At 40.4% G+C, this 21,595-nt stretch overlaps 1 protein-coding gene across 3 annotated transcripts in view; it reads left to right on the top strand.

Annotated features, from left to right (window-relative positions):
- Window positions 1-21,595, top strand: part of RARB (retinoic acid receptor beta) — a 399,083-nt gene that overhangs the window by 255,865 nt on the left and 121,623 nt on the right. Inside the window, exon 1 of one of the 3 annotated variants that reach the window (XM_089532928.1) lies at window positions 10,793-11,414. The exons of 1 other annotated variant lie outside the window; for it this stretch is intronic. In XM_089532928.1, coding sequence (XP_089389054.1) covers window positions 11,183-11,414 — 232 coding nt within the window. In that variant the 5' untranslated portion in view covers window positions 10,793-11,182. Of the gene's footprint in view, window positions 1-10,792; window positions 11,415-21,595 lie in introns of those variants that run through there. One more of the 3 variants, XM_089532926.1, reaches the window with a different exon arrangement.

Genomic DNA, 21,595 nt, shown 5'->3' with positions numbered 1-21,595 from the left:
TAGACAGATTAATGTTTAGAAGCATTTTGTAAATGATATATTTTGTTAGGAGTATACCCAAGAAATTTAATACATAAGAAAAATGTGTGGCATGGGAGCTATAAATGCATATCCATTTGGGGGGAAGATACAATTGTTTGTGTATTTCACTGGATGCAATTGACAAGAAACAGTGTGACTCCAAAAGAAGAGGTCCACTGAATCAACTGTTGAATGAGGAGTCAACATGTAATGCTAATCCCAGTGATTAATGGAGTTTGCTAAAGTTCAGGCTACCAATAGACTTGTATCTGATACCGGCTAACTACTACAATATAGTTATTCTCACAGCAGCAAACCACAATTTGCTGTCAAGTGAACCTATAAGATCCCTGTAACTAGGAAGTGTACATCGGATCCATGGTCACCTCATGGGCTGATTTGGGATTTTCAACTGCCTGGTGGTAATAATAATAATAATAATAATAATAATAATAATAATAATAATAATTTATTTATATACCGCCTTTCCGGAGATCAAGGCGGTTACCAGCATATTAAAACACAACAATATAACATCATCAACAACCATAAAAACCATCATAAAATTAACTCATATCATACATCTACATTACTACAATCTAAAAAATCTCAAGCTAGCGACAAATGCTGCTGAGAGGGGAGGGGGGAGTACTTAAGGGTTTAGGGGTAAGCCTGCTGGAACAGGTATGTCTTTAACCCCTTTTTGAATTGGTCCAGCGAGGTGGCCAAGCGGAGCTCGCCGGGAAGGGAGTTCCAGAGCTTGGGGGCCGAGGTAGAAAAGGCCCTCTGAGTGGTGGTAGTATATCTAGCTTCTGGAACCCTTAACAATTGTTTCCCGGCTGACCTGAGTGTGCGAGGCGGATTAGAAGAAAGGGGAGGCCTTTCAGTTCCAGATTTAAGAATATATTATGAAGACAGTGGTTTACTATGGATTAAAAATTGGGTTTATTTAAAAGAAGATAAATTGTTACAATTTGAAAGCACAAAAAACATCTACAGTTGGCATGGTTACTTATATAATAAGGAAAAATGTAACATAGAATTTAATAATCATTGTGGCGTATCTGGTGGCTTTGAGGGGCTTCTGGGGGGGGTCCTGTGGGCCACACTTAAGAGTCTCTGGCTGCATTTGGCCCATTGGTCACATTTTGCCCCCCTCTGCACTACACACACATTCCACCATTATAGCAATGGATTTTCCAATGCAAAGAATACATTCTTGTGGGATAGAGTTTTGGATGGTAGCCAGCATTCCTGGCTAGGCTGTCCAGGGGGTCTGGGAGTTGCAATCCATCTAGAGAGACTATTTCTATTGTACGAAGTGAAGAATATCTGAAGCAATCCTTAAATCAGCACTCATTCAGAGTTCAATAATAGTATTGGAAAGGTATGTTAAATGGGAAAACCCACAGGACCCCCCAGAAGTCCCTCAAAGCCACCAGATTCCCCACAAAAAAAAATTGGGGGGTTGATTCCCCAAGCAACCACCCCAAATCAGACATACAAAAAGAAAAAATAATGCCAAATATCAGCCAAAATGACAGCTGGAAGTAACATCATGTCACTTGGGGTGTGCTCAGACATGTTGCTGCAGTCCACTGGGTGGACAAAGGAAGGAAACATGGCCCCTGCCTTGTTTGCTCCTAAGGTGTAGTGTATAGATCAAAATAGCCTGGACAAGCCATTGTTCTTTGTTCATTCGATTCCTGGATCATATTGCAATGGTATCATATATACAGGAGACCTGTAAATTACATGCGAGATCTATTCCAGGACCCTTTGTATAACATGAAATTCTCATATAAGCTGGAACACTCTGTGTGTGTGTGTGTGTGTGTGTGTGTGTGTGTGTTTAACCTAAAATGAATGGTCAAGTATTCTCTCTAGGCATTTTCTAAGTCCTCCAGCATGACTCTATGCAGATGATCAAGACAGCATTTAAATGTGACAGGATCTGCTGCTTTTCATGTGTAGGTGAACCTGCATAATAGGAACCCAAATAATGTGAGGTCGAAGGCTTTTATGGCCGGCATCCATAGTTTTTCTGGTTTTTTTGGGCTATGTGGTCATGTTCTAGAAGAGTTTCTTTGTGATATTTTGCCAGCATCTGTGGGTTTTTCGGGCTATGTGGCCATGTTCTAGAAGAGTTTATTCCTGATGTATCGCCAACATCTGTGGCTGGCATCTTCTCTGAAGATCATAGAATAGATTCTATGATCTTCAGAGAAGATGCCAGCCACAGATGCTGGCGAAACGTCAGGAGAAAACTCTTCTAGAACATGGCCACACAGCCCAAAAAACCCACAAAAACCCCCCACATAATGCACAGTCCTACTATATCCTGCAAATTAAATGAAGAGATGAGTGGGATTTTTGTTTTAATTGTTTTTATAAAAAAGAATTTACCCAAATTTGCCTGTATCTTCAGATTGGAAATAGAAAAAAAACTTGTGATTAAAAAACCCAAAAACCAAATGTGGAAGCAAAAACCCCAAATAAATTCATTCATCCAGGCCAGAGCCCCCATCCATCTCATAAATTCTAGATTTTAATCCCTGAGTAGTCCCCTAAATTACTTCTAAATAAGTGTTGCCACCCACTGGGTGGTCTTTGGCAAATTATACTCTCTTGGCCTCAGAGGAAGGCAACAGCAAACTCCCTCTGAAGAATTTTTGACATGAAAACTTCATGATAAGGTTGCCTTAGGGTCACCATAAATTGGAAACTACTTGGCACACAACACATTCTTAGTTCTAGAGTTATTGATTTTCAGCCTTTCAATTAGTGAGGTAGAATGGAATGCTGCTAATTCTACTAGTGACCAGGTCTTTACTTGTTCTTAGAGTCCTGGAACTTGGATTAGTTTGTCCAATATCATATCTCACAATCTTGACAATAATAGTGGCGATTTCACTGTGAGGTGCAAATCTCATCAAAAAGTGTCAGGAAGAGAAGAATGTCTAATGATATTTCTTCTTATTAGGTCTCAGTTTTTGAAGGTGTTCTTCCTGTTTCGTTTAGCTGCTACTGGAATTTCGGAGTGGGATCAGATACTTCTTGCAACCTTTTTGCAAGCCATTAAAATAGGCAAGTCTGTGCATTGATGGAATATTTATAGGAGAGATTGTTCTTATTGTTTTACAAGAGAGTTGTTAAGAGTCAGCTATCAAAACGGAGAACAACTATACCTTTTTAATCATAAGAACTGGAGAATTTGTCTTGGTGGATGCAGTCAAAAGTCCATCTGTTCCAGTGTTGTCTTTGTGTCTAGGAAGACATGTTCCTTTTATTTATTTATTTAAAATGAAAATTTTAAATAAAATATATAGCACACATAGCAATTTGTCAGGATCAGAAAAGAAAGAAACCAACATATTATATTTTTGATCTGTAATGGATATTCTTGTGGAACAGCTTAAATTCCTTGTCATTCTAGCTCAGTATTGACTACACCAGCTGGCAATAGCTTTTAAGGTTTCAGACAGAGGTTTTTGAAACCAGGACTTTCTGTAAATGAAACATTTGGCTACTGGGGAGTAGGACAGGGAAGAGCATCTACATTGATGGTCGAGGCAGTTTTTCTTCTTTCCACCTCCTGATGGGTTGCACAAGCACATCTTCTTGGGACAGGAAGCTTCATTTATAGTCTATTTTTGTATATTTTCAGCCATTGCGTTGGGGTGGGTGGGTTGGTTGTTGGGGCTGACATAAACAAAATAACTATGTTTTGGGGTGGCTTGTGCCTTTGGAGATACTTTCAGGTGAAAAATTACTTTCAGATGTTTAAATTTGGAGAGGGGACAAGGGATTTTTTTTTTTTTTTTTTTTTTTTTTTTGCGAACTACTGGCGTTCCATAGGAGGAACAGGAATTCTATCAGCTTGCCAGATTGCTATACGGCTTGAGCTGGGGTTTCTGTAATTGGGGTAATTTTTCTGGATTAGTCTGTATTTTTAGGAATGACATCTTTTGCTGTCTTCCTTTGCTGTTGCGGGTTTTTTTTTTTGTTATTATTAGAATTGGGGGTGGGAATGGGATATGGGTGGCCAGCTATGGTGGCGGATGCATATGTGATGGGAGCCCCAATTGAGATTGTGCGGGGCATGGGGAAGTATGGCGGTAGGAATGTGGATAGGTGTTTAAATGGAAGGAGAGATCGATGTGTGATACCTGTCTCTCCTTCCTTCCACTTTCCTAACCAAAGAGGCCTGAGGGTCAGCCCAGTCGTACCACAAACCCTGTTTCTGCTCCTATGCAACGCCAGGTCTATAAAAAATAAGACCCACATTGTGTATGACCTTTTGCAGGATAAAAACTGCGACCTGGCGTGCATTACTGAGACCTGGCTGGGGCCTGAGAGCGAGGCAGTGTGGGCCCAGGCCCTTCCAGCCTGGTACTCAGTTAAGGACCAGATCAGGTTAGGTGGGCGGGGGGGGTGGTATTGCCTTGGTCCATAAAAACACCCTCTCCTTAACCAGGATCCCAGTCCGGAAAACAGATCACATCGAATGTATTTACCTGTCCTTGAAGGCTAGAGACAGTCTAGGGATTCTGTTGGTCTACCGGCCACCCCGTGCGCTAACAGACTCCCTGGCCGAGCTGACGCAGCTGGTCTCGGAGCTGGTGTTGGAGTCCCCTAGGCTTCTTGTCCTGGGGGACCTCAACATCCCTTTCGAGGCCAGTGATATTCCAACAGGTGCAGCTCGGGAGTTCATGACTACCATGACAGCCATGGGCCTGTCTCAATTAGTTTCAGGGCCAACACATTGTGCTGGTAATACTCTTGATGTGATCTTTAGTACGGATATGGAGGTTCCGTGGGTTGAGATCTCTAGTGTCTCTCCCTTGTCATGGACGGATCATTTCCTGGTTGAGGCTAGAATCAAGGCTTCTACCATTAAACCCCCCGGGGGTGGTGGGCCTATTAGGATGGTCCACCCTTGAAGGCTGATGGAACCCATAAGGTTCCAAGAAGCCCTAGAGGGATATACGACTGGTTCTGATGGCGACTCTGTTGATGCCCTAACTGACACCTGGGATGCTAATCTCTCTAGGGCTATACACAGTATCACTCCCAAGCGTCCTTTCCGGCCTGCTTCCAATAAACAACCCTGGTATACGGAAGATCTCAGGGAAAGGAAGCGGGTCGCGCAACGACTAGAGCATAAATGGCGAAGACATCAGCGCTTGTCTGACAGGACACTCCTTCGCTCTCATTTAAGAGCCTATGGAGTGGCAATACGTGCAGCAAAGAATTCTTTCTATGCTGCACGTATTGCGTCCGCAGAGTCGCGTCCGGCAGAGCTGTTCAGGGTTGTGAGGGAGCTAACTCGGCTTCCTCCTACCCTGAGCCCTATTTTGGAGTCATCTAAAGCCTGCTGCGACGATTTTAACAACTCCTTTGCGGATAAAATCTCTCGGATAAGGGCTGATCTCGACGCCAGTACTTATGCAGATCATACAGGAGAGGTGTCCGAAGCGTCCGTGGTCCCTGTTATACTGGATCACTTTGAGTTTGTTAGTACCGATGAAGTGGACAAGATCCTCCGAAGTGTTAGGAGGACGACTTGCTCTCTTGATCCCTGTCCCTCATGGCTGGCAGCTCAGGGGGGAGATGTGGTGCGACTTATGTTACACCGCATAATCAACATATCTCTAAGTGAGGGTCAGTTTCCAGCTAAATTAAAATTAGCAGTGATTAAACCCCTGCTAAAGAAGCCCTCCTTAGACCCCCTGCTTCATAATAACTATAGACCCATCTCGCTGCTGCCTTTTTTGGGGAAGGTGATCGAGAGAGCAGTCGCCTTCCAGCTTCAGTCGATCTTGGATGACACCGAGTTTCTGGACCCATTTCAAACCAGCTTCCGGGTGGGCTATGGAGTTGAGACTGTCATGGTCGCCTTAGTTGATGACCTCCGTCTGGGCATGGACAGGGGGAGCGTGTCCCTGTTAGTGCTTCTGGACATCTCAGTGGCCTTCGATACCATCGACCATGGTATCCTTCTGGGACGCCTGAGGGAGTTGGGAATTGGGGGCACTGCTTTGCAGTGGTTCCGTTCCTACCTCTCGGGCAGATCCCAGATGGTGGAGCTGGGGGACTGTCGCTCCGATAGGAGGGCCCTGACATCTGGTGTCCCTCAGGGAGCGATTTTGTCCCCTATGCTATTCAACATTTACATGAAGCCGCTGGGAGAGATCATCCGGAGACATGGGGCGCGGTGTTATCAGTACGCTGATGACACCCAGATAATTTTCTCTATGTCTCCGACTGATGCAGTAACTAAGGATGGCATCTCTCCTCTAGATGCCTGCTTGGCGTCGGTAATGGGCTGGATGAGGGAGAACAAACTCAGTGTGAATCCAGGGAAAACGGAAGTATTGGTGATAGGTTCCCCGGTTTCGGGTGGTGAGATCTGTCACCCGGTCCTGAATGGGGTCACGCTCCCCCTGAAGGACTCGGTGTGCAGCTTGGGAGTACTCCTTGATTCGTCGCTCCAGCTAACTTCTCAGGTGGATGCGACGGTCAGGAGTGCTTGTTATCAGCTACGGCTGATACGCCAGCTGCGTCCCTACCTGGACCGAAAGGACCTTGAATCTGTTGTACATGCTTTGGTAACCTCTCGATTAGACTTCTGCAATGCGCTCTACATGGGGCAGCCCTTGTACCAAACCCGGAAGCTGCAATTGGTGCAGAACATGGCAGCCAGATTGGTCGCTGGTAGTTCCAGGTCAGACCATATAACACCTATTTTAAAAGACCTTCATTGGCTGCCTATTTGCTTCCGAGCTCAATACAAGGTGTTGGTTTTGACCTATAAAGCCCTAAATGGCTTGGGCCCAGGGTACTTGGAGGACCGCCTCTCCCCATATAATCCGCCTCGCACGCTCAGAACTTCCGGGACCAAATTGTTGGAGGTCCCTAGGTCCAACTTGATACAGACCTCACAGAGGGCTTTTACTACTGCTGCCCCTTCTCTCTGGAATAAGCTCCCTGCAGAGCTTCGCTCCGCCGCCTCATTAGCTGTCTTTAAGACACAGCTGAAAACATATCTATTCCGGCTGGCCTTCCCACCTTAGATTGTCTGTTTATTTTCCTGCTCTCCTTTTCCCTTTCGACCCCGGACCGTTGTAAACTCCTTTTCTCTTCTCCTTGCCCCTGACATGTATATTTTATTGTCTTCCTGTTCCCGTTTTTGTAGTAATGTTTTTAACTGTTATATTGTATTTTTATCTTGTATTGGAATGTTTTAATAATTTTGTAAGCCGCCCTGATTATATCTATGGAAGGGCGGGGTAGAAATAAAATTTATTATTATTTATTATTATTATTGTAGGTATCACGAGAGGCTCGGTGCACAAAAAAGGATGTGGGAGCCCACAATTGGCCCAGAGGCTGGTTTTCCCACCTCTGCCGTAGTTTAGGATGACATCACAATCAGAGCAGGCAAGAGTTTGCTGGGTGCTACTGGAAAATTACCAAAAGGATACAAATCAAATGAGCACCTGCTTCTTAGCAAGACACTGCTTCTGGACATGGGGGTTTGATTTAACTGATTCACTAAAAACATTTTTTTTCTGAGACTAATTTCTACCCCAGTTTTAGAGATACAAAGTCTCCCAAGGCAGTTTAAAATAAAAATTAAAGATTTTGCTTTTCCTTCTCCAGATTTATTTCTTACTCTTTCAGAGTCACATCTGCCTTCCCGCTCTCCTTTTTGGGAAATTGTTGTTAAAGCTGTTTGTTTTTAATTTAGATATATCAGTTTCAAGAGATTTTTTTCTAAAGATGTTCTTTGCATCCTCTCATATTCAAGTTTTGTTAACCCCAGTCAGCAAGGAATGTCACTGAGCTTTTAATGAATCACAGACCTCTTCTGAGATAGGAGGAACCTCTGCTCTTGTGGGAATACTCATCTCTTAGAGGTGCAATAGCCATTGCACATAAAATGTTTACTTGCATCTGAATGAAGAGTAAAGCAGTGCATGGCCTGGGATCTTCATGATGAACCCATCCACGCTATCTGCATTGAGACTCCTTAGAGCAAATCATTTGGGTCCTGTAGGCTTTAGAGTGCTGCATGCTCAGAATTTTTCTGCTGAGGCATTGTAGCAGCAAGAAGGCAGCTGGAGTGGCTCTCTGGAGCCCATCTGTGCCCCACTTTGAAGAGCTGGATCAGCTTCTTTTCTTGTCCTGGCATTTGCTTCAGCTGGAAAGCAACCACCAAGGCTTTCTCGAAAGATAGGAGAAGTTGGCAGGACTTTCCAGACAGTGGCTGCTTTCCAGAGCTTGCTGCAGTTGGAAAGCAGATCGCAAGGCTCTCTGGAGTGGCAGCAGGTGTGTAATCTGTAAGGATGTAATTTCTTTGCAGTTTTTTTTCCACAGATGAAGGAATGAGTGATTTTAGCAATTTTCTTCTCACTGTGGCAAAATCTTGGAAAAATTGCAATTTTCAAAGACTACTATCAGTTTGAGAATTAATTCTGCCCCCCTCCCATCATACATGTTTATTCTGCACAGAAAACATCATGTTCTGCCCAGAAATAGAATCATAGAATCATAGAGTTGGAAGAGACCACAGGGGCCATCCAGTCCAACCCCCTGCCATGCAGGAACTCTCACTCAAAGCATCCCTGACAGATGGCCATCCAGCCTCTGTTTAAAGACCTCTAAGGAGGGAAATTCCACTACACTCCGAGGGAGTTTGTTCCACTGTCAAACAGCCCTCACTGTCAGGAAGTTCTTCCTAATGTTGAGGTGGAATCTCTTTTGCTGTAGCTTGCATCCATTGTTTCGGGTCCTAGTCTCTGGAGCAGCAGAAAACAAGCTTGCTCCCTCCTCAATATGACATCCCTTCAAATATTTAAACAGGGCTATCATATCACCTCTTAACCTTCTCTTCTCCAGGCTAAACATCCACAGCTCCTTAAGCTGTTCCTCATAGGGCATGGCTTCCAGACCATTCACCATTTTAGTCGCTCTCCTTTGAACATGCTCCAGTTTTTAGCCCTGGAGCATGGCTTTGTGTATCATCTAAATAGCTAGGCTTCAAAGCAGTTTGAAGCTACTTAGGCCAGTGAAGACAACCCCTAAATCTGGATCTAACCTATTACTTTTTTTGGTAACCTGAGACTTTGACTTTAACATAGGAGTTTATCACACGCGAGGGCTCCCGTTATGCTCCTGTTGGCCAAACGTCACCAATCTGCAACAGGAGCCTCCTGGTGGGATCACGCCTGGTGCTATTAAAGGGACACACTTCTGTTTTCATCATGGAAGTGTTCTTGTAATTGTTAGAAAAAGGGCCCTTTTTAATAATGATTTGATCCATTATAAAAAAAGGGCCCTTTTTCTAACAATTACGCTGACACTTCCATGATGAAAACGGAAGAGTAGCACCATGAGCGATCCCACCAGGAGGCTCTAGTCGCAGTTTGGTGACGTTTGGGCGACAGAAGCATGATGGGAGCTCTCACGTGTGATAAATTCCATAGAGGAGCAAGTGTACAGTACTTAGAAACAAAGCCAAAGGTTAAAATCATGCACCTCTCCTCTTTTTTGAGCAGGACAGCTTCCAAACATATTGTAAGTATTATACTGCAAGTTCAGGAGCTTTAGGAGGTCTCAATTTGCAGTGTCCTCTATTTTCAGCACAAAGGAACTCTGGCATTCGATGAACACTTGTTGTGTGAATTTTAAGATTTGTCTGACAGTTCCTCTCTGTTCTGCAAATCAGCCAAGAAAATTAGCTCTTGTTTGCTAACAGGGTGAATGCGATGTTCGCTCCCTGCAACAGCATAGTGAAAGCAGGGTGAGCAGACATCCTCCTTTTCCGGGACATGTCCTACATTTCCACCAGGAGGAATTCAATTCACTGCAAACGTGTCCTCCATTTTGAGCATGACTAAGAAGCCCATTGAGTAGCACCACATTTGCAGTTCCCCTTTGAGAAGTGCATCTACTTGACAGCTGTCCTTGCTGCAGATAGGAGGGTGGGATGGCTAGGACAGGATAATAATGTATAAGAAGGTAAAAATAATAAAAGGATAATGAAATACAGTATGCATACTATTGTGACAGAATGAATGTATATTTTGGAATTTATATAAATCCATGTAGAATGAATGTATATTTTGGAATTTATATAAATTCATGTAGAATTAATTTATATTTTGTCCTAGCATTTTTATCTTTCATTGCATCATGCCTTACATTTTCCTGGCATGCCCTACATTTTTGCGGTGCCTTGTCCTCCTTTGAGGGGATGACACTGAGTGAAGGACCTAATGCCTTTCTATACAGAGAACTGTGTGATGATTGTTATTTTTGCCTAGAAGAAGCAGGGAATCCTTGTTGGAAAGAAGCTTTGGAGAAGAATGTAAAGGGGAGGAAGGAGAGAGAGAGAGAGAGATCTGGAAACTTTCAGCAGCATATTCCAGCAGCATGCTATTCAGAATCCTAAGGCAACTCTCATTTCTATTTTATATTCTTTTGGATCTGCTTGCAAGTCTCTGTTTGCCTTTCCAAAGGCTAGTTGTTCTGGGTACGGCAGCTAGTGGCTGCCTGCCTGCTTCCGTGCCTGTCTGCCTGCCTGCCTGCCTTCTTTTGCAAGGCTGCTGGGAGTTTTTAAGCTGTGTGAGAATCCTGGGAGTTGGTGATGTCAGACTGGTTGGGTCATTTGAAGGTTAGCAGCCTGGGAAGGGTTCATAGAAAGTTCACTCGCATATATTAAGCAATTCAATCTTTCATTCCCTGTGACACAAGTAGTAGGAAGTGAGCTGTTCGAAGGCAGAAGGATCTATTCACAGGCAAAGGGGGATCCAGGGCTTCCAGCAAAGGCTGTTTCATCCACAAAACTTGCACGTTGCCCAGGATACAATTTTTTCCCCTTGCATTTATGCGGGGAGATCTTGAGAGGTGAGGAGGCTGCTCAAAGATTCGGGAAAGCGAAGAATGAGAACTGAAACTTGGAAGGCTGTTTGTTGCTCTCCCCCCCTTCCCCTTGATTCTGCTGGATTGACTGAACAGCCTGGAAAATGGTAAATGATCATTTGGATCAATTACAGGCTTTTAGCTGTGTTGTCTGTCATAATTCATGATTCTGGTCTGGGAAAAAGACCAACAGTCTGCGTGCCAAAAAAGGGGCAGAGTTTGATGGAGTTGGATGTACTTTTATATGCCCTTTTCCTCCACACCCTCGAGGAAGGCACTTTTGCAGCCCTACTGTAGAGGGGGAATCATGTTTGACTGTATGGATGTTCTAGCAGTGAGCCCTGGTCAAATGCTGGATTTCTACACTGCAAGTCCATCTTCCTGCATGCTCCAGGAGAAGGCTCTGAAAGCATGCTTCAGTGGATTGGCACAGACAGAGTGGCAACACCGGCACAGTGCGCAATGTAGGTCCCGCTGTTATTTTGTTCCACTTTTCCCACTCATTTTTATTTAGCTGCATGCCATATATATATATATATATATATATATATATATTAAAATGCGACTGAAACAAAAGAACAGGTAAAGAAAGTTCGTTCCAAAACGACAGTTTTCTGAAAATTTGTGTGCATGCAGACTTGCAATTCTAGGTGTGTTGCGCTTTAAGTATCTGAAAATAGCCTTACAGTGACAGAGGAGGAGGCTTTCTTCCACAAAATTGTTCATTTCAGTGTAAAGGAGGGGTATGCTTTCCCTATATGCGTGTGCATCTTGCTATGCTATCTTAATGTCTTTTTTTATCCCCAAATTCAAATTATATTTTTTTGTTCTGGTGCATTTTAGCATCGTAATAATCAATTAAAATCTCGGTGGACTTTACCTTCTGGAAGGTAACCAAATTTCAAAGTCGTGGGCTTCCATAAATGTTTCTCTTTCTCTGGAACAAAAAGAAAAGCAAAAAGAAAAAGGAAAGAAGCAATATTTCTTTACATTGACCTTGCTGCCACCTTTCTTTTTTTAATGTTGTTGCTCTAAGAAGTCCCTGTTTTTGCAAGAAAACTAACTGTGAACACCCCTTGTGTTTCGCCATCAATTATCTCAGCGCTTTCAGGATCCTTTTGGAGCCCAGGAATTTCAGGGAAGATGTTTTTTTAAATGCTATCTTGTTATCAGATCTTGACATAGTACTGGAGGGCACAGGGGGCAAACAGAGGCATGCTTTAACAGTGAAGTTTCAAGCCTGACAAACAGCAAAAAGCAGCCAAGTTCCAGCACTACATTCTCTGTATCTAATTTTAAAAAACACCCTTGAAGGATGCTTCATTGCTCTGACGCTGATTTAGATAAATGATGGCTATATATCAAATTGTTTTAGCATAGTCTCTGACACTTCAATGGAGCATTAACTACAGAAGTATGTTTAATACTGTGGTTCCTAGACATCTCGGTTGCTGTAAAACGCATGTGGGTCATTCCTTCAGAATGTTTAATCCTCAAGGGAAGAAAAAGTAACATAAATGGTAGCAAATGCTGCGGTCAAAAATATTTCCATCACAATTAGATCATCATGAGTAAATGGGCAAGCTAACAAGACATAAGGATATACTCCCTGCGTCCAAACATTTAACATTTTGCCCCTTTAATAAAAAGAACAAAACAAAAATCAGTGGATAGTTATTAAAACTGTGGTTAAAGTGTTTAGTGCCTGTACTATTAATACAGCTAAGAAATAATGGTTCTGAACTTTGCCAGTAAAATTTCGAATCTTAGGTTCTTTCTTTGTAAGTTTTCTTACAAGAGTGGTGGTGATAATGCAGTATATCTTAAAAGTTCAGATGGCTTTCAAAGTCTTGCATGAAGAAATAGCAAGAGGTTTTTTTCCCCGTGAAACCAAACTTAAGGGGGAGTTTTTGAGAGTTTCATGTCATTTAAATAAACCACTTTTTCAGACACACACAAGTCTGTTGCCGTTGCTTCTGAACAAGTTAGACATAAGGTCACTCTTTATCAGTGTGCAGCAAGTGATAAATATGTCATTGGTGTAGGATGCTGATAAGAAACAAGGGCTGATGAGAATAGAAAGAGAACCTAATCAAAAGAAATGTGACCTAAAATAAATACTGCTCTAGCAAAGTGTTTTCAAAACTTCGCTTTTTATGATGTTGTAATAACCCAGTTGTAATGACAGGAGATTTAGAATGAAATAGCTTTGCAATTATCTGAACAGTGTTACCTGTATTAAATCAAGTATTGAGGGCTGTAACTTGAAGAGTTAACTAACTAAACCTATTTTTAACTAAACCTATTTTTAATTCTAAAAGTGTGCATTTTACAATATAGGGGTGATAGTTGCTGCTCCAATGGCAAGTATTTCTTTATTCTCTGTTTAGACTAAGTCCTCTGTGGTTTTGAGTAAACAATAGAGATGAGAGCCACTTCCTAAGATATGAAAAAGAATCCATCAGGTTTATTTTTGCTTGCAACAGCTGATACATGCCTCAGTTGTAATTCTTCGTTTACAGAGATGAAAAGTTTAAGAGGGTGTGTAGTGTTGGTAAGAAAAGAAAACCTTCACTGATTACATTTGTTCAGAAAAGAGCACACAAACAGCCCAAATACTGCAAATATGCATCTTTGATTTGCAAAAGGATTCGGTCAATAAAATGCTGCATCTGGAATAATTAATCTCCTTAAATATATACCATCTTAATTTTTTTCTGTTTAAAGTTTTGGAAAGAAATGCTAAAATTGTCTACGCATTTCTTGTCCATAATTCTTTGTGACTTCAAACTATGCGAAAGGATGAGTCTCAGTCAAAAGAAAACAGGGACCTTAGAGAAACAGAAAATTTTGATTGACTGGAATTTAAAGTATTAGCCATAATCTCTCCTCTTAACTCTTAAGAATTCAGGGTCAGTGCACCGAAATCAAATGAATGGCTTTGAAATACAGAATTAATTCTGAAATGAAGGTTATATAAATAACCTGTTTTAATTTGACACAAGATGTAGAATTCGGTTTCGCTAGAACTGGAAATGGAAAGTGTGAAGGGGTTAAATATTTGCAGAAATTTCAGCTTGTCCCTTATTAGGATAGAAGTATGGATTTATTGCAGTCTGAGAGAACAAGGCAGATAGTAGATGACTAGATTCCTTTAACTTTTAATAATAATGTAAAGAAAGATGTAATTATTTTAATGATGAAACAAACAGTCTTCAACAGGTGTTTTATATTTTAAGAATCCTGTCACTGTCCTGTTACTGTGTAGCTTTCAAAGAAAAAAATACTGTTTTCAATAAGTAAAGATTAATAATACAGTCATGCATGTCTGCTCAGAAAGTAGTTAAATGTGACTTATTTCTACGTAAATATAACTAGGGTTCTAATTTTATACATGATTATCCAGAAGTATGTCCTGCCCTGTTCAGTGGGATTTACTCTGTAGTAAGTCACCGTAATGTCGCTCCACTGGAATTGAAGGGGACTTAGTAATGCTGAATTTACACCAAAAGTGATTTCAAATGAGGTTTTATGTTCAGTAAAACCCAGCTAGATAAAAAGTCTACAATCCTCAGATTCATTGCTAAACTAACAGTTGTTTGCAATGTTTAGGGCTGTATGAATTATTACACTGTGTGCATTGGACAAGTCAAGAAACATCTGCCCTAACATACAATCTCTCTCACTGCTTTATTATCTTTCATATCTCCAGCCAGCATATAAAAACAAACACATTGACATGTATGACTTGAAATCTGCATTCCTAAGTATTGAGTTGCAGCAGGTGTTGTTAGAGGTTCTGTTTTCAGCCACAGAAAGCAAGGTTTATTTTTATTCACCTTTATATAAAGTTTCTAACTCACTCCCATGTAGTGATTAATAGAAAGTTTTTATTTGCTGTAAATTTGTTTATAGGATACTTGATCACCTAATGTTTGATCTGGATCCAAACTAATTTAATGCACTTTTGAAAAGTAGTGAAATCTGAATCTCCTGAATTTCCCTGTGTCACAGAATTACTTGTTTGTTTTCTTCTACACCGTCTGGCTTAATTTTATTTTATTTTTAAAATTTAAAACAATGTCTTCCCCAAGAAACCCAAATGCTAAATCTCACATTCCTAAACTTAAAGCTGGCTAAGCCAGGTCCAATACTGTCTTCCTTTGCAACATATAACCAAGAACTCTCTTGTTGCTTAGTAAGAACAAATGAAGGGCATCTCTAAATTTTGCATAGTATAAACTGGCAGGTGAAGCTAACAAGGTAAGAAAATGGAGAGTCCATTTTAGACTGCAAGATTAATCTTCTTTACCATATCCAAGCAAAGCAATATATGTTTCCCAAGCTGTCCATACTCAGTGTCTACAGTCTCTTAACAACCTTACTCTAATGCAGTGTGTGTGTGTGTGTGTGTGTGTGTGTACATGTGCCTTCTAGTCTCTTGTTGTCTTATGGTGACCATGAATTTCATAGGGTTTTCTTAGGCAAGGGATATTCAAAGGTGGTTTTGCCAGTTTCTTCCCAGTACTAGCCTTAAAATGTAACTAGTTCCTTTGTTATGTTTCCTATGTTGCTGCTTTACATAGTTGGCAAATTGAAACTATATTCACAGTAGTGTGTTTGATGTCCGGGCAAAATATTTGTTGCCTTGCATCAATTAGATTTAGTACAGTATATTAAAATATGCCATCCTTCAATATCTGGTGCAAAACAGAAACTGGGTAGAAAAACTAGATGGAAACTAGGCTCCTGTTGGGGCTGTTGGGTAATAATGACATTGGCCCAAGGAATTTGTAGTGGTTTAAAATGGGTTTTCTGGTCCATAATAAACTGCGAAAAGGAAAAGGCCTGAAAATATGCATACAAATATGTAGTCATCAAAGGAGTCCAGTTACTGATAGAAGTTACTAGAAAAATAAAACTGAAAGGTGGTCAGAAAGTGAAGAAAATTGCATGGATTGGCATTGGGAATGCAAATGGCCAAGAATGGCATTCTTTCATTGTGAAGAATTTGGTTCCACCTTCCGTTTGTGTACATATGTGTAATCGTGGTACACATTTTCAGGTTCTGAGCAAGATTGTTATGTAAATATAGAGTTTAGAGACTGTATATTTACATTGGTAAGTTGTCCCACGTTGCAGCTAAGAGGGCAAACCTCCAGTCTTGTGCTGAGTTTTATTTTTTTCCAATTCACTATAATCTTAGGACAAGAAGCTTGAACACAATTAACACCAGTTTTCTGTCTCCATGAAAATGTACTCTCCTCTGCCACCCCAAATAGCTACAGTCTTGAAATTCAGACCAAAGCATGGGAGAGCTTGTTTAAATGCAAATCTGAAGGTGGCATGCAATATTGGGACTGACAGCAAGCATATTCACCAACAGGACATGGATCTCTGGTTTCAAATAAGGCCAAAAATCTTGCAAAGGATAATTTTTCGGTGCCTGATATTGTGATGATTGCCCAGTTTTAAATCATCTGTTCAGCAGAGATCCTGCTTTAAAGCAGATCCCAAGATTTTTTTCAGAAGAAACAGTGAGAAAAGCTATTAGGGGAAATATTTCCAATATGAGTCCATTTGAAAATTAACTAGGCAGGCAAGACAAGCTGAAGGAATATTGCCAAGCTAAGCTGAAACACAGTCAATTAAAATAAAATTAAAAGTTTTACATGCTGCTTTTGTGCCAATTATTGTGCTTTTACAGTCACATTTTTCTCATGCTTTATAGTGGATATATTTCAGAAAGCAAGATGTGCTGAAGCTGTAAAGAAAACTGTTTTCAAAGTGGATGCAAAAAGAAAGATCAGTGGACTTTACTTATATTCACATGGACTGTCCCATTTGCTTTGTTTTCTTATTCAGGTTTTAGGTTTAGTGTTTAAAAGCTCATGGAGAGAAAAAATTGTTTCAACAAATCAGTCTGAATCCCTGTGAAATGTTTGGCCTTCCTGACTTTCTTTAGCCAATAGATGCTTCCTATGTATTAAAAAGAATAGCATTGAAACCCGCTAATAATATTATTGCAACACTTCACTGATAAGTATTAGCAGGGCCTCTAGATTCTAAACATGAACACCGTTATTATTTTTAAACAAGAATATTTTTACAACCTATGAACATTCCTCTTTCTTTTAATCCCATAGTCTTTGGAGCATAATTCCTTCTTAAGAAAACGAATTGAGAGCCCAGTCTGATGAATGTTTCCTTTTAAAATATCCTTTAAACAAATTTACAGCAAATAAAAACTTCTTATTAATAACCACATGGGAGTTAGTTGGAAACTTTATATAAAGGTGAATAAAAATAAACCTTAGAAATACTGTATATATTCATGTATAAGTCTAAAGAGTTTAGTCAAAAATTGATGCAAAAAACCTGAGTTGACTTATCCATGGGTCAGTGTAAGTACTGTACTTTAATTCTTGTATGAAACAAAGAACCATCTCCTAGTGAAAGGCAAGAGTGTAATCTGTCTTAAAGGCATTGATACTTTCTACTCTCTTAGTAGAGTCCAACCTTTAGTCTGAGCACAAACAGTTATGCCTGCTGGAATTCTGTAAGTTTTTTGGCATTGTTTTCCTTTTGCTTCATCCTTTACATCCTTTGTTACATGTCCCCAAATTTTACCCTCGACCTATCCACCATATCAAAATCCATAATTTTGTCCCCAAAACCTGCCCTTGACTTATTCATGAGGTCAACCTGTAGTCTAGAATATATGGTAAGTCTCCTACAACTCATTCTCAAATATATGTGTAGGACAGCCTTCCACGACTCAATGTCATCCTGATGTTTTGAACTGCAGCTCCCATGATCTCTTACAATTGTCCATGCTAGGTGAGGCTAGTGGAAATTGTAATGCCTGGCAGTTGATATGATTTAGAAGATGAGTGTAGAGGACTACAGCATCCCTTTCGTTCAGAATTCACAGCACCCCGTTTGATTTTCAACAACAGTACTTGTTCTGTTGGTGGCTGAAGATCGTTAATAGTGGTATTCCACTAAGACCACCAGTGGTGGCTTACAGTAGAGGTGAAGTTCAAATGATTTCTCTTACAATTGTCTCAGTCTTGTAACTGTTTTATGGAGCAGAAATGTTCTTCTTTTTGGATGCCTATATTAGATTACTGTTACAGGTTGACTATCCCCTTATCCGGAATTCCAAAATCCAAAATACTAAAAAATGCAAAAATTTCCACATGGATGGATGAGATAGTGGTGCCTTTGCCTTCTGATGGTTCAGGTACACAAACTTTGTTTTATGCTCAAAATTATTAAAAACATTATGTCTGAAATTACCTTCAAATTATGGTTACAAAGTATACACTGTATGAAACATATATGAATTTCACGTTTAGACTTGGGTCCCATCTCCAAGATATCCTATTATCTATATGCAAATATCCCAAAATACAAAATAAATAAATAAATAAATAAACAAACAAACAAATTTTCTGGTCCCAAGCATTTAGGATAAGTCTGTAGTATTATTTGAGATTGTGAAAGTAAGCATTTGGGACTATGGAAGTTAGTAATTTCCAAGAGGCAGCCAAGCATGCAGTGTCTCCTTTTGCCTCTGGCTAAATGTTTATAGTTGTAATTCCAGAAGAGTAGATGAAGCTTGGAAGCATTGAGAAGACCCAGTATTGTCTCGCATACCTTCCTCCGGTTTTAAATAGGCTTGCAGGTGAAGATGATTGTTCCCAAATAAGACCAGTCTTTGCTTTTCTCATATTTTTAATCTCATCTACATTGATTCATTTTCACTTGTAGGTGTAAATGCTGTTGATCAGTCTATTTCCAAACAGTCTAATAGAGTCACTTCTCTAAAGCCATGTTGATGTGCCACAAAATGGTAATTCACTTACCGCTTTAAACTTCTATAGTGTAAGAGACAGATATTTTTGACCCATTTTACACAACAATTGTAAAAGAAATACCAGTGGCACGATGTATTTTCCACCTTGTAGCTCCTTTGGATATTAACAGTAATTACCTTTTTCAGGCCATGTTAATAATTGAGTGTTTCAAAAGTTTACTCCTACTTTCAGAACATCTTGCATAACTGAAGACAAGCTGTGCACACACATTAGCATCACTAGTGCTCTGCTGCTGACTTCTTTAGTCATTGGTAGAATGAGGATAAGGGAAGCATCTGTGCTGGGCTATATATTATTATATCATATTAGGTTTCTTTTGTGTGCTCTAAAGTGTGGGCATCCTCTTTCACCTTTCTTTCACTGGATTCAACTCAAGGGCCAAATTCAGTTTCAGATAAGTTGAAAGGTAGCCCAAAAGGCCATTTTGAGACCTTACAAATGCCTGATTCAGGTTTTGAAGATCTCTGGCCCTGGATTACTAACAACAGCTGTCCAGGAACTCAGAGAGACTGTTATCCATCACTACCTGACTGAAGGAGTTGGACCTAGGATCTCATGCATGCATGTGCTGTACCACCCAGCTTCTGGGATAGCTGTATAGGACAGCCTTCATCAATTTGACAGCTTCCAGATGTGTTAGATCACAACTTCAGTTATCCCTACTCACTATGGACATTGGTTGGAGGATAGGAATTGTGGTCAGTTGCACCTAGAAGGGGGCAGATTGGGGAGTGCCACTAAGCTATTACTGCTGTTAAAGACTGATGTGGTGTGGTTGATAGTCTATCATCTTGTTTTGATATATTTTCAAAATATGTCTGTGTCCTTAATGCAATTAATATCTTTTGAATCTGTGTGGATTAGTGTATAATCTATTGAAATAATCAATATTTCTTGACTTCTTGTTTTGTTATGCCGATTTGGCGCTAAATTTGTTACATATTAATTATACACTGACCATCATGTAGCATAGGAACAATCAGTTTGCTAAATAGGCAGTATTTCCAAGTTGTGCAGTTTTTTCCTGGAGGCTGAAACAATTAATCCAGAACACTATTAAATTTTCATTGAGTAGTTACAGTAACTCAGCACAGAGATACGATAACTTGGCACAGAGATACATAACCTAGTATTCTTTAATTTTACATCTGTACTGTGTATTGTTCCTTGCACAATAGTGCAGAATTCTTGTAAATTAACTTCATATATGAGCTAAATACTGTACATGAAGATTTGTCTTTTTTTATAATGATCGTGATTGAGAATGTGTAAACGTGCTCTGCTAGGTTTGGTGAAGTGGGTTGCTGTCACATTCTGTGGCATTTATTATAATGTTATCTAAATACGCCATGCCTTAAATACTGCGAGTCTTATCCTTATGTTTTTATGAATTCTAAGTTTCTGAATCAATATAAAACACCCAAAGAAGTGAGTTGTGGGATCAATTTGAACCCCAAAATTAGTTTAGAGATGGTGTTAGCAAGGTGTTACCAAGTTTAACTAAATGTGGTCTACACTGTCTCAATTAAACCCCTAAACAAGAAAGTGGCAACCAATCCTGAATAACTGAGACTGTAATCAGCAGTTCATCAGTATTATTTTTCAAGAGCTGAACACAGAAGACACTGTAAGACCTGCCTCCTTGTCCTGATCATCATCATGCGCCTGCCCAACCCTGCTTCCCAGTCTGGGGCTGTTGGAAGTCAAGTCCAACAAGGTCTGAAAAGCCACCAGTTGCATATTTATGACCTAAGCCATGGGATACTTGGGGCTTTGTCCAGTGTTAGAATTCTGCTTCCACAGAAGCAGTATCTAGCCGAGTAGGAGAACATAATTCTTTGCCTCCCACATTACAAATCTCAAAAATCTACACCACAGAGGTGCAAAACCCTGTGGAGCTGCTTTGGGGGCATCTCTGAGGGTTGCTGGTGCAAGCTGAAATAGCTGAAAATCCTAATATTTCTACCAAAGTCATTTTGGAGTTAGAGCTTGTACCGTTGGCTTGCTATATCCATGGATTCCTTATCCGTTGTTTCAACCAGCCACGGCTTGAAAATTATTTCAAAGAGATATACATTCTAAAAAGCAAACCTTTATTTTGTTATTTTATATAAGGGACACCATTTTACTGTGTCATTGCATATAATGGGACTTGAGCATCCATGGATTCTGTTATCCACAGAAGGGCCTGGAATCCAAATCTGAGTGGATACCAAGGGCCCGCTGTATTCTAAATGATGCACAGAACAGAACAGAACCAAGCACAAACATCCAGATAATGTTTTTGAGCTATTCTTTCCAATGTATAAATTCCAGGACTCAGGAGATATGGGCAAGTCAAGGATCACAACTGTTACTTGTCTTCTCTTGTGTCATTACTAGTGAATGTTAACCAGGTAAAAATGAGAGGTGAGAACTAGTGTGGTTTAAGCACTGGACTACAACTTTGGGCTGTAACACAAGATTTTCTGCTCGGCCATGAGAATCCACCTTTGGGTGAGAGATACACTCTCAATCCCAGAAAACCCCATGGTAGTTTCACCTTAGGGTCGCCATAGTTGGAAGTGACTTGAAGACACACAACAACAATAATAATCAACAATGGGATTGTCTTGTTGTAAGTTAGCCTAAATGCCCTAGAGATACCAGATACTGTATGTTCTTGGAAGCTAAGCAGGGTTATCCCTGGTTAGCACATAGACGGGAGGCCACAAATGTATACCAGGTGTTGTAGGTAACCTTTCAGAGGAAGGAGCTAGGGA

The sequence above is a fragment of the Sceloporus occidentalis genome, unplaced genomic scaffold, assembly GCF_023333645.1.
Source record: "Sceloporus occidentalis isolate IW3139 unplaced genomic scaffold, rSceOcc1.0.p SCAF_7, whole genome shotgun sequence".
NCBI lineage: Eukaryota > Metazoa > Chordata > Lepidosauria > Squamata > Phrynosomatidae > Sceloporus > Sceloporus occidentalis.
This window is presented reverse-complemented; position numbering and strand designations above follow the sequence as displayed.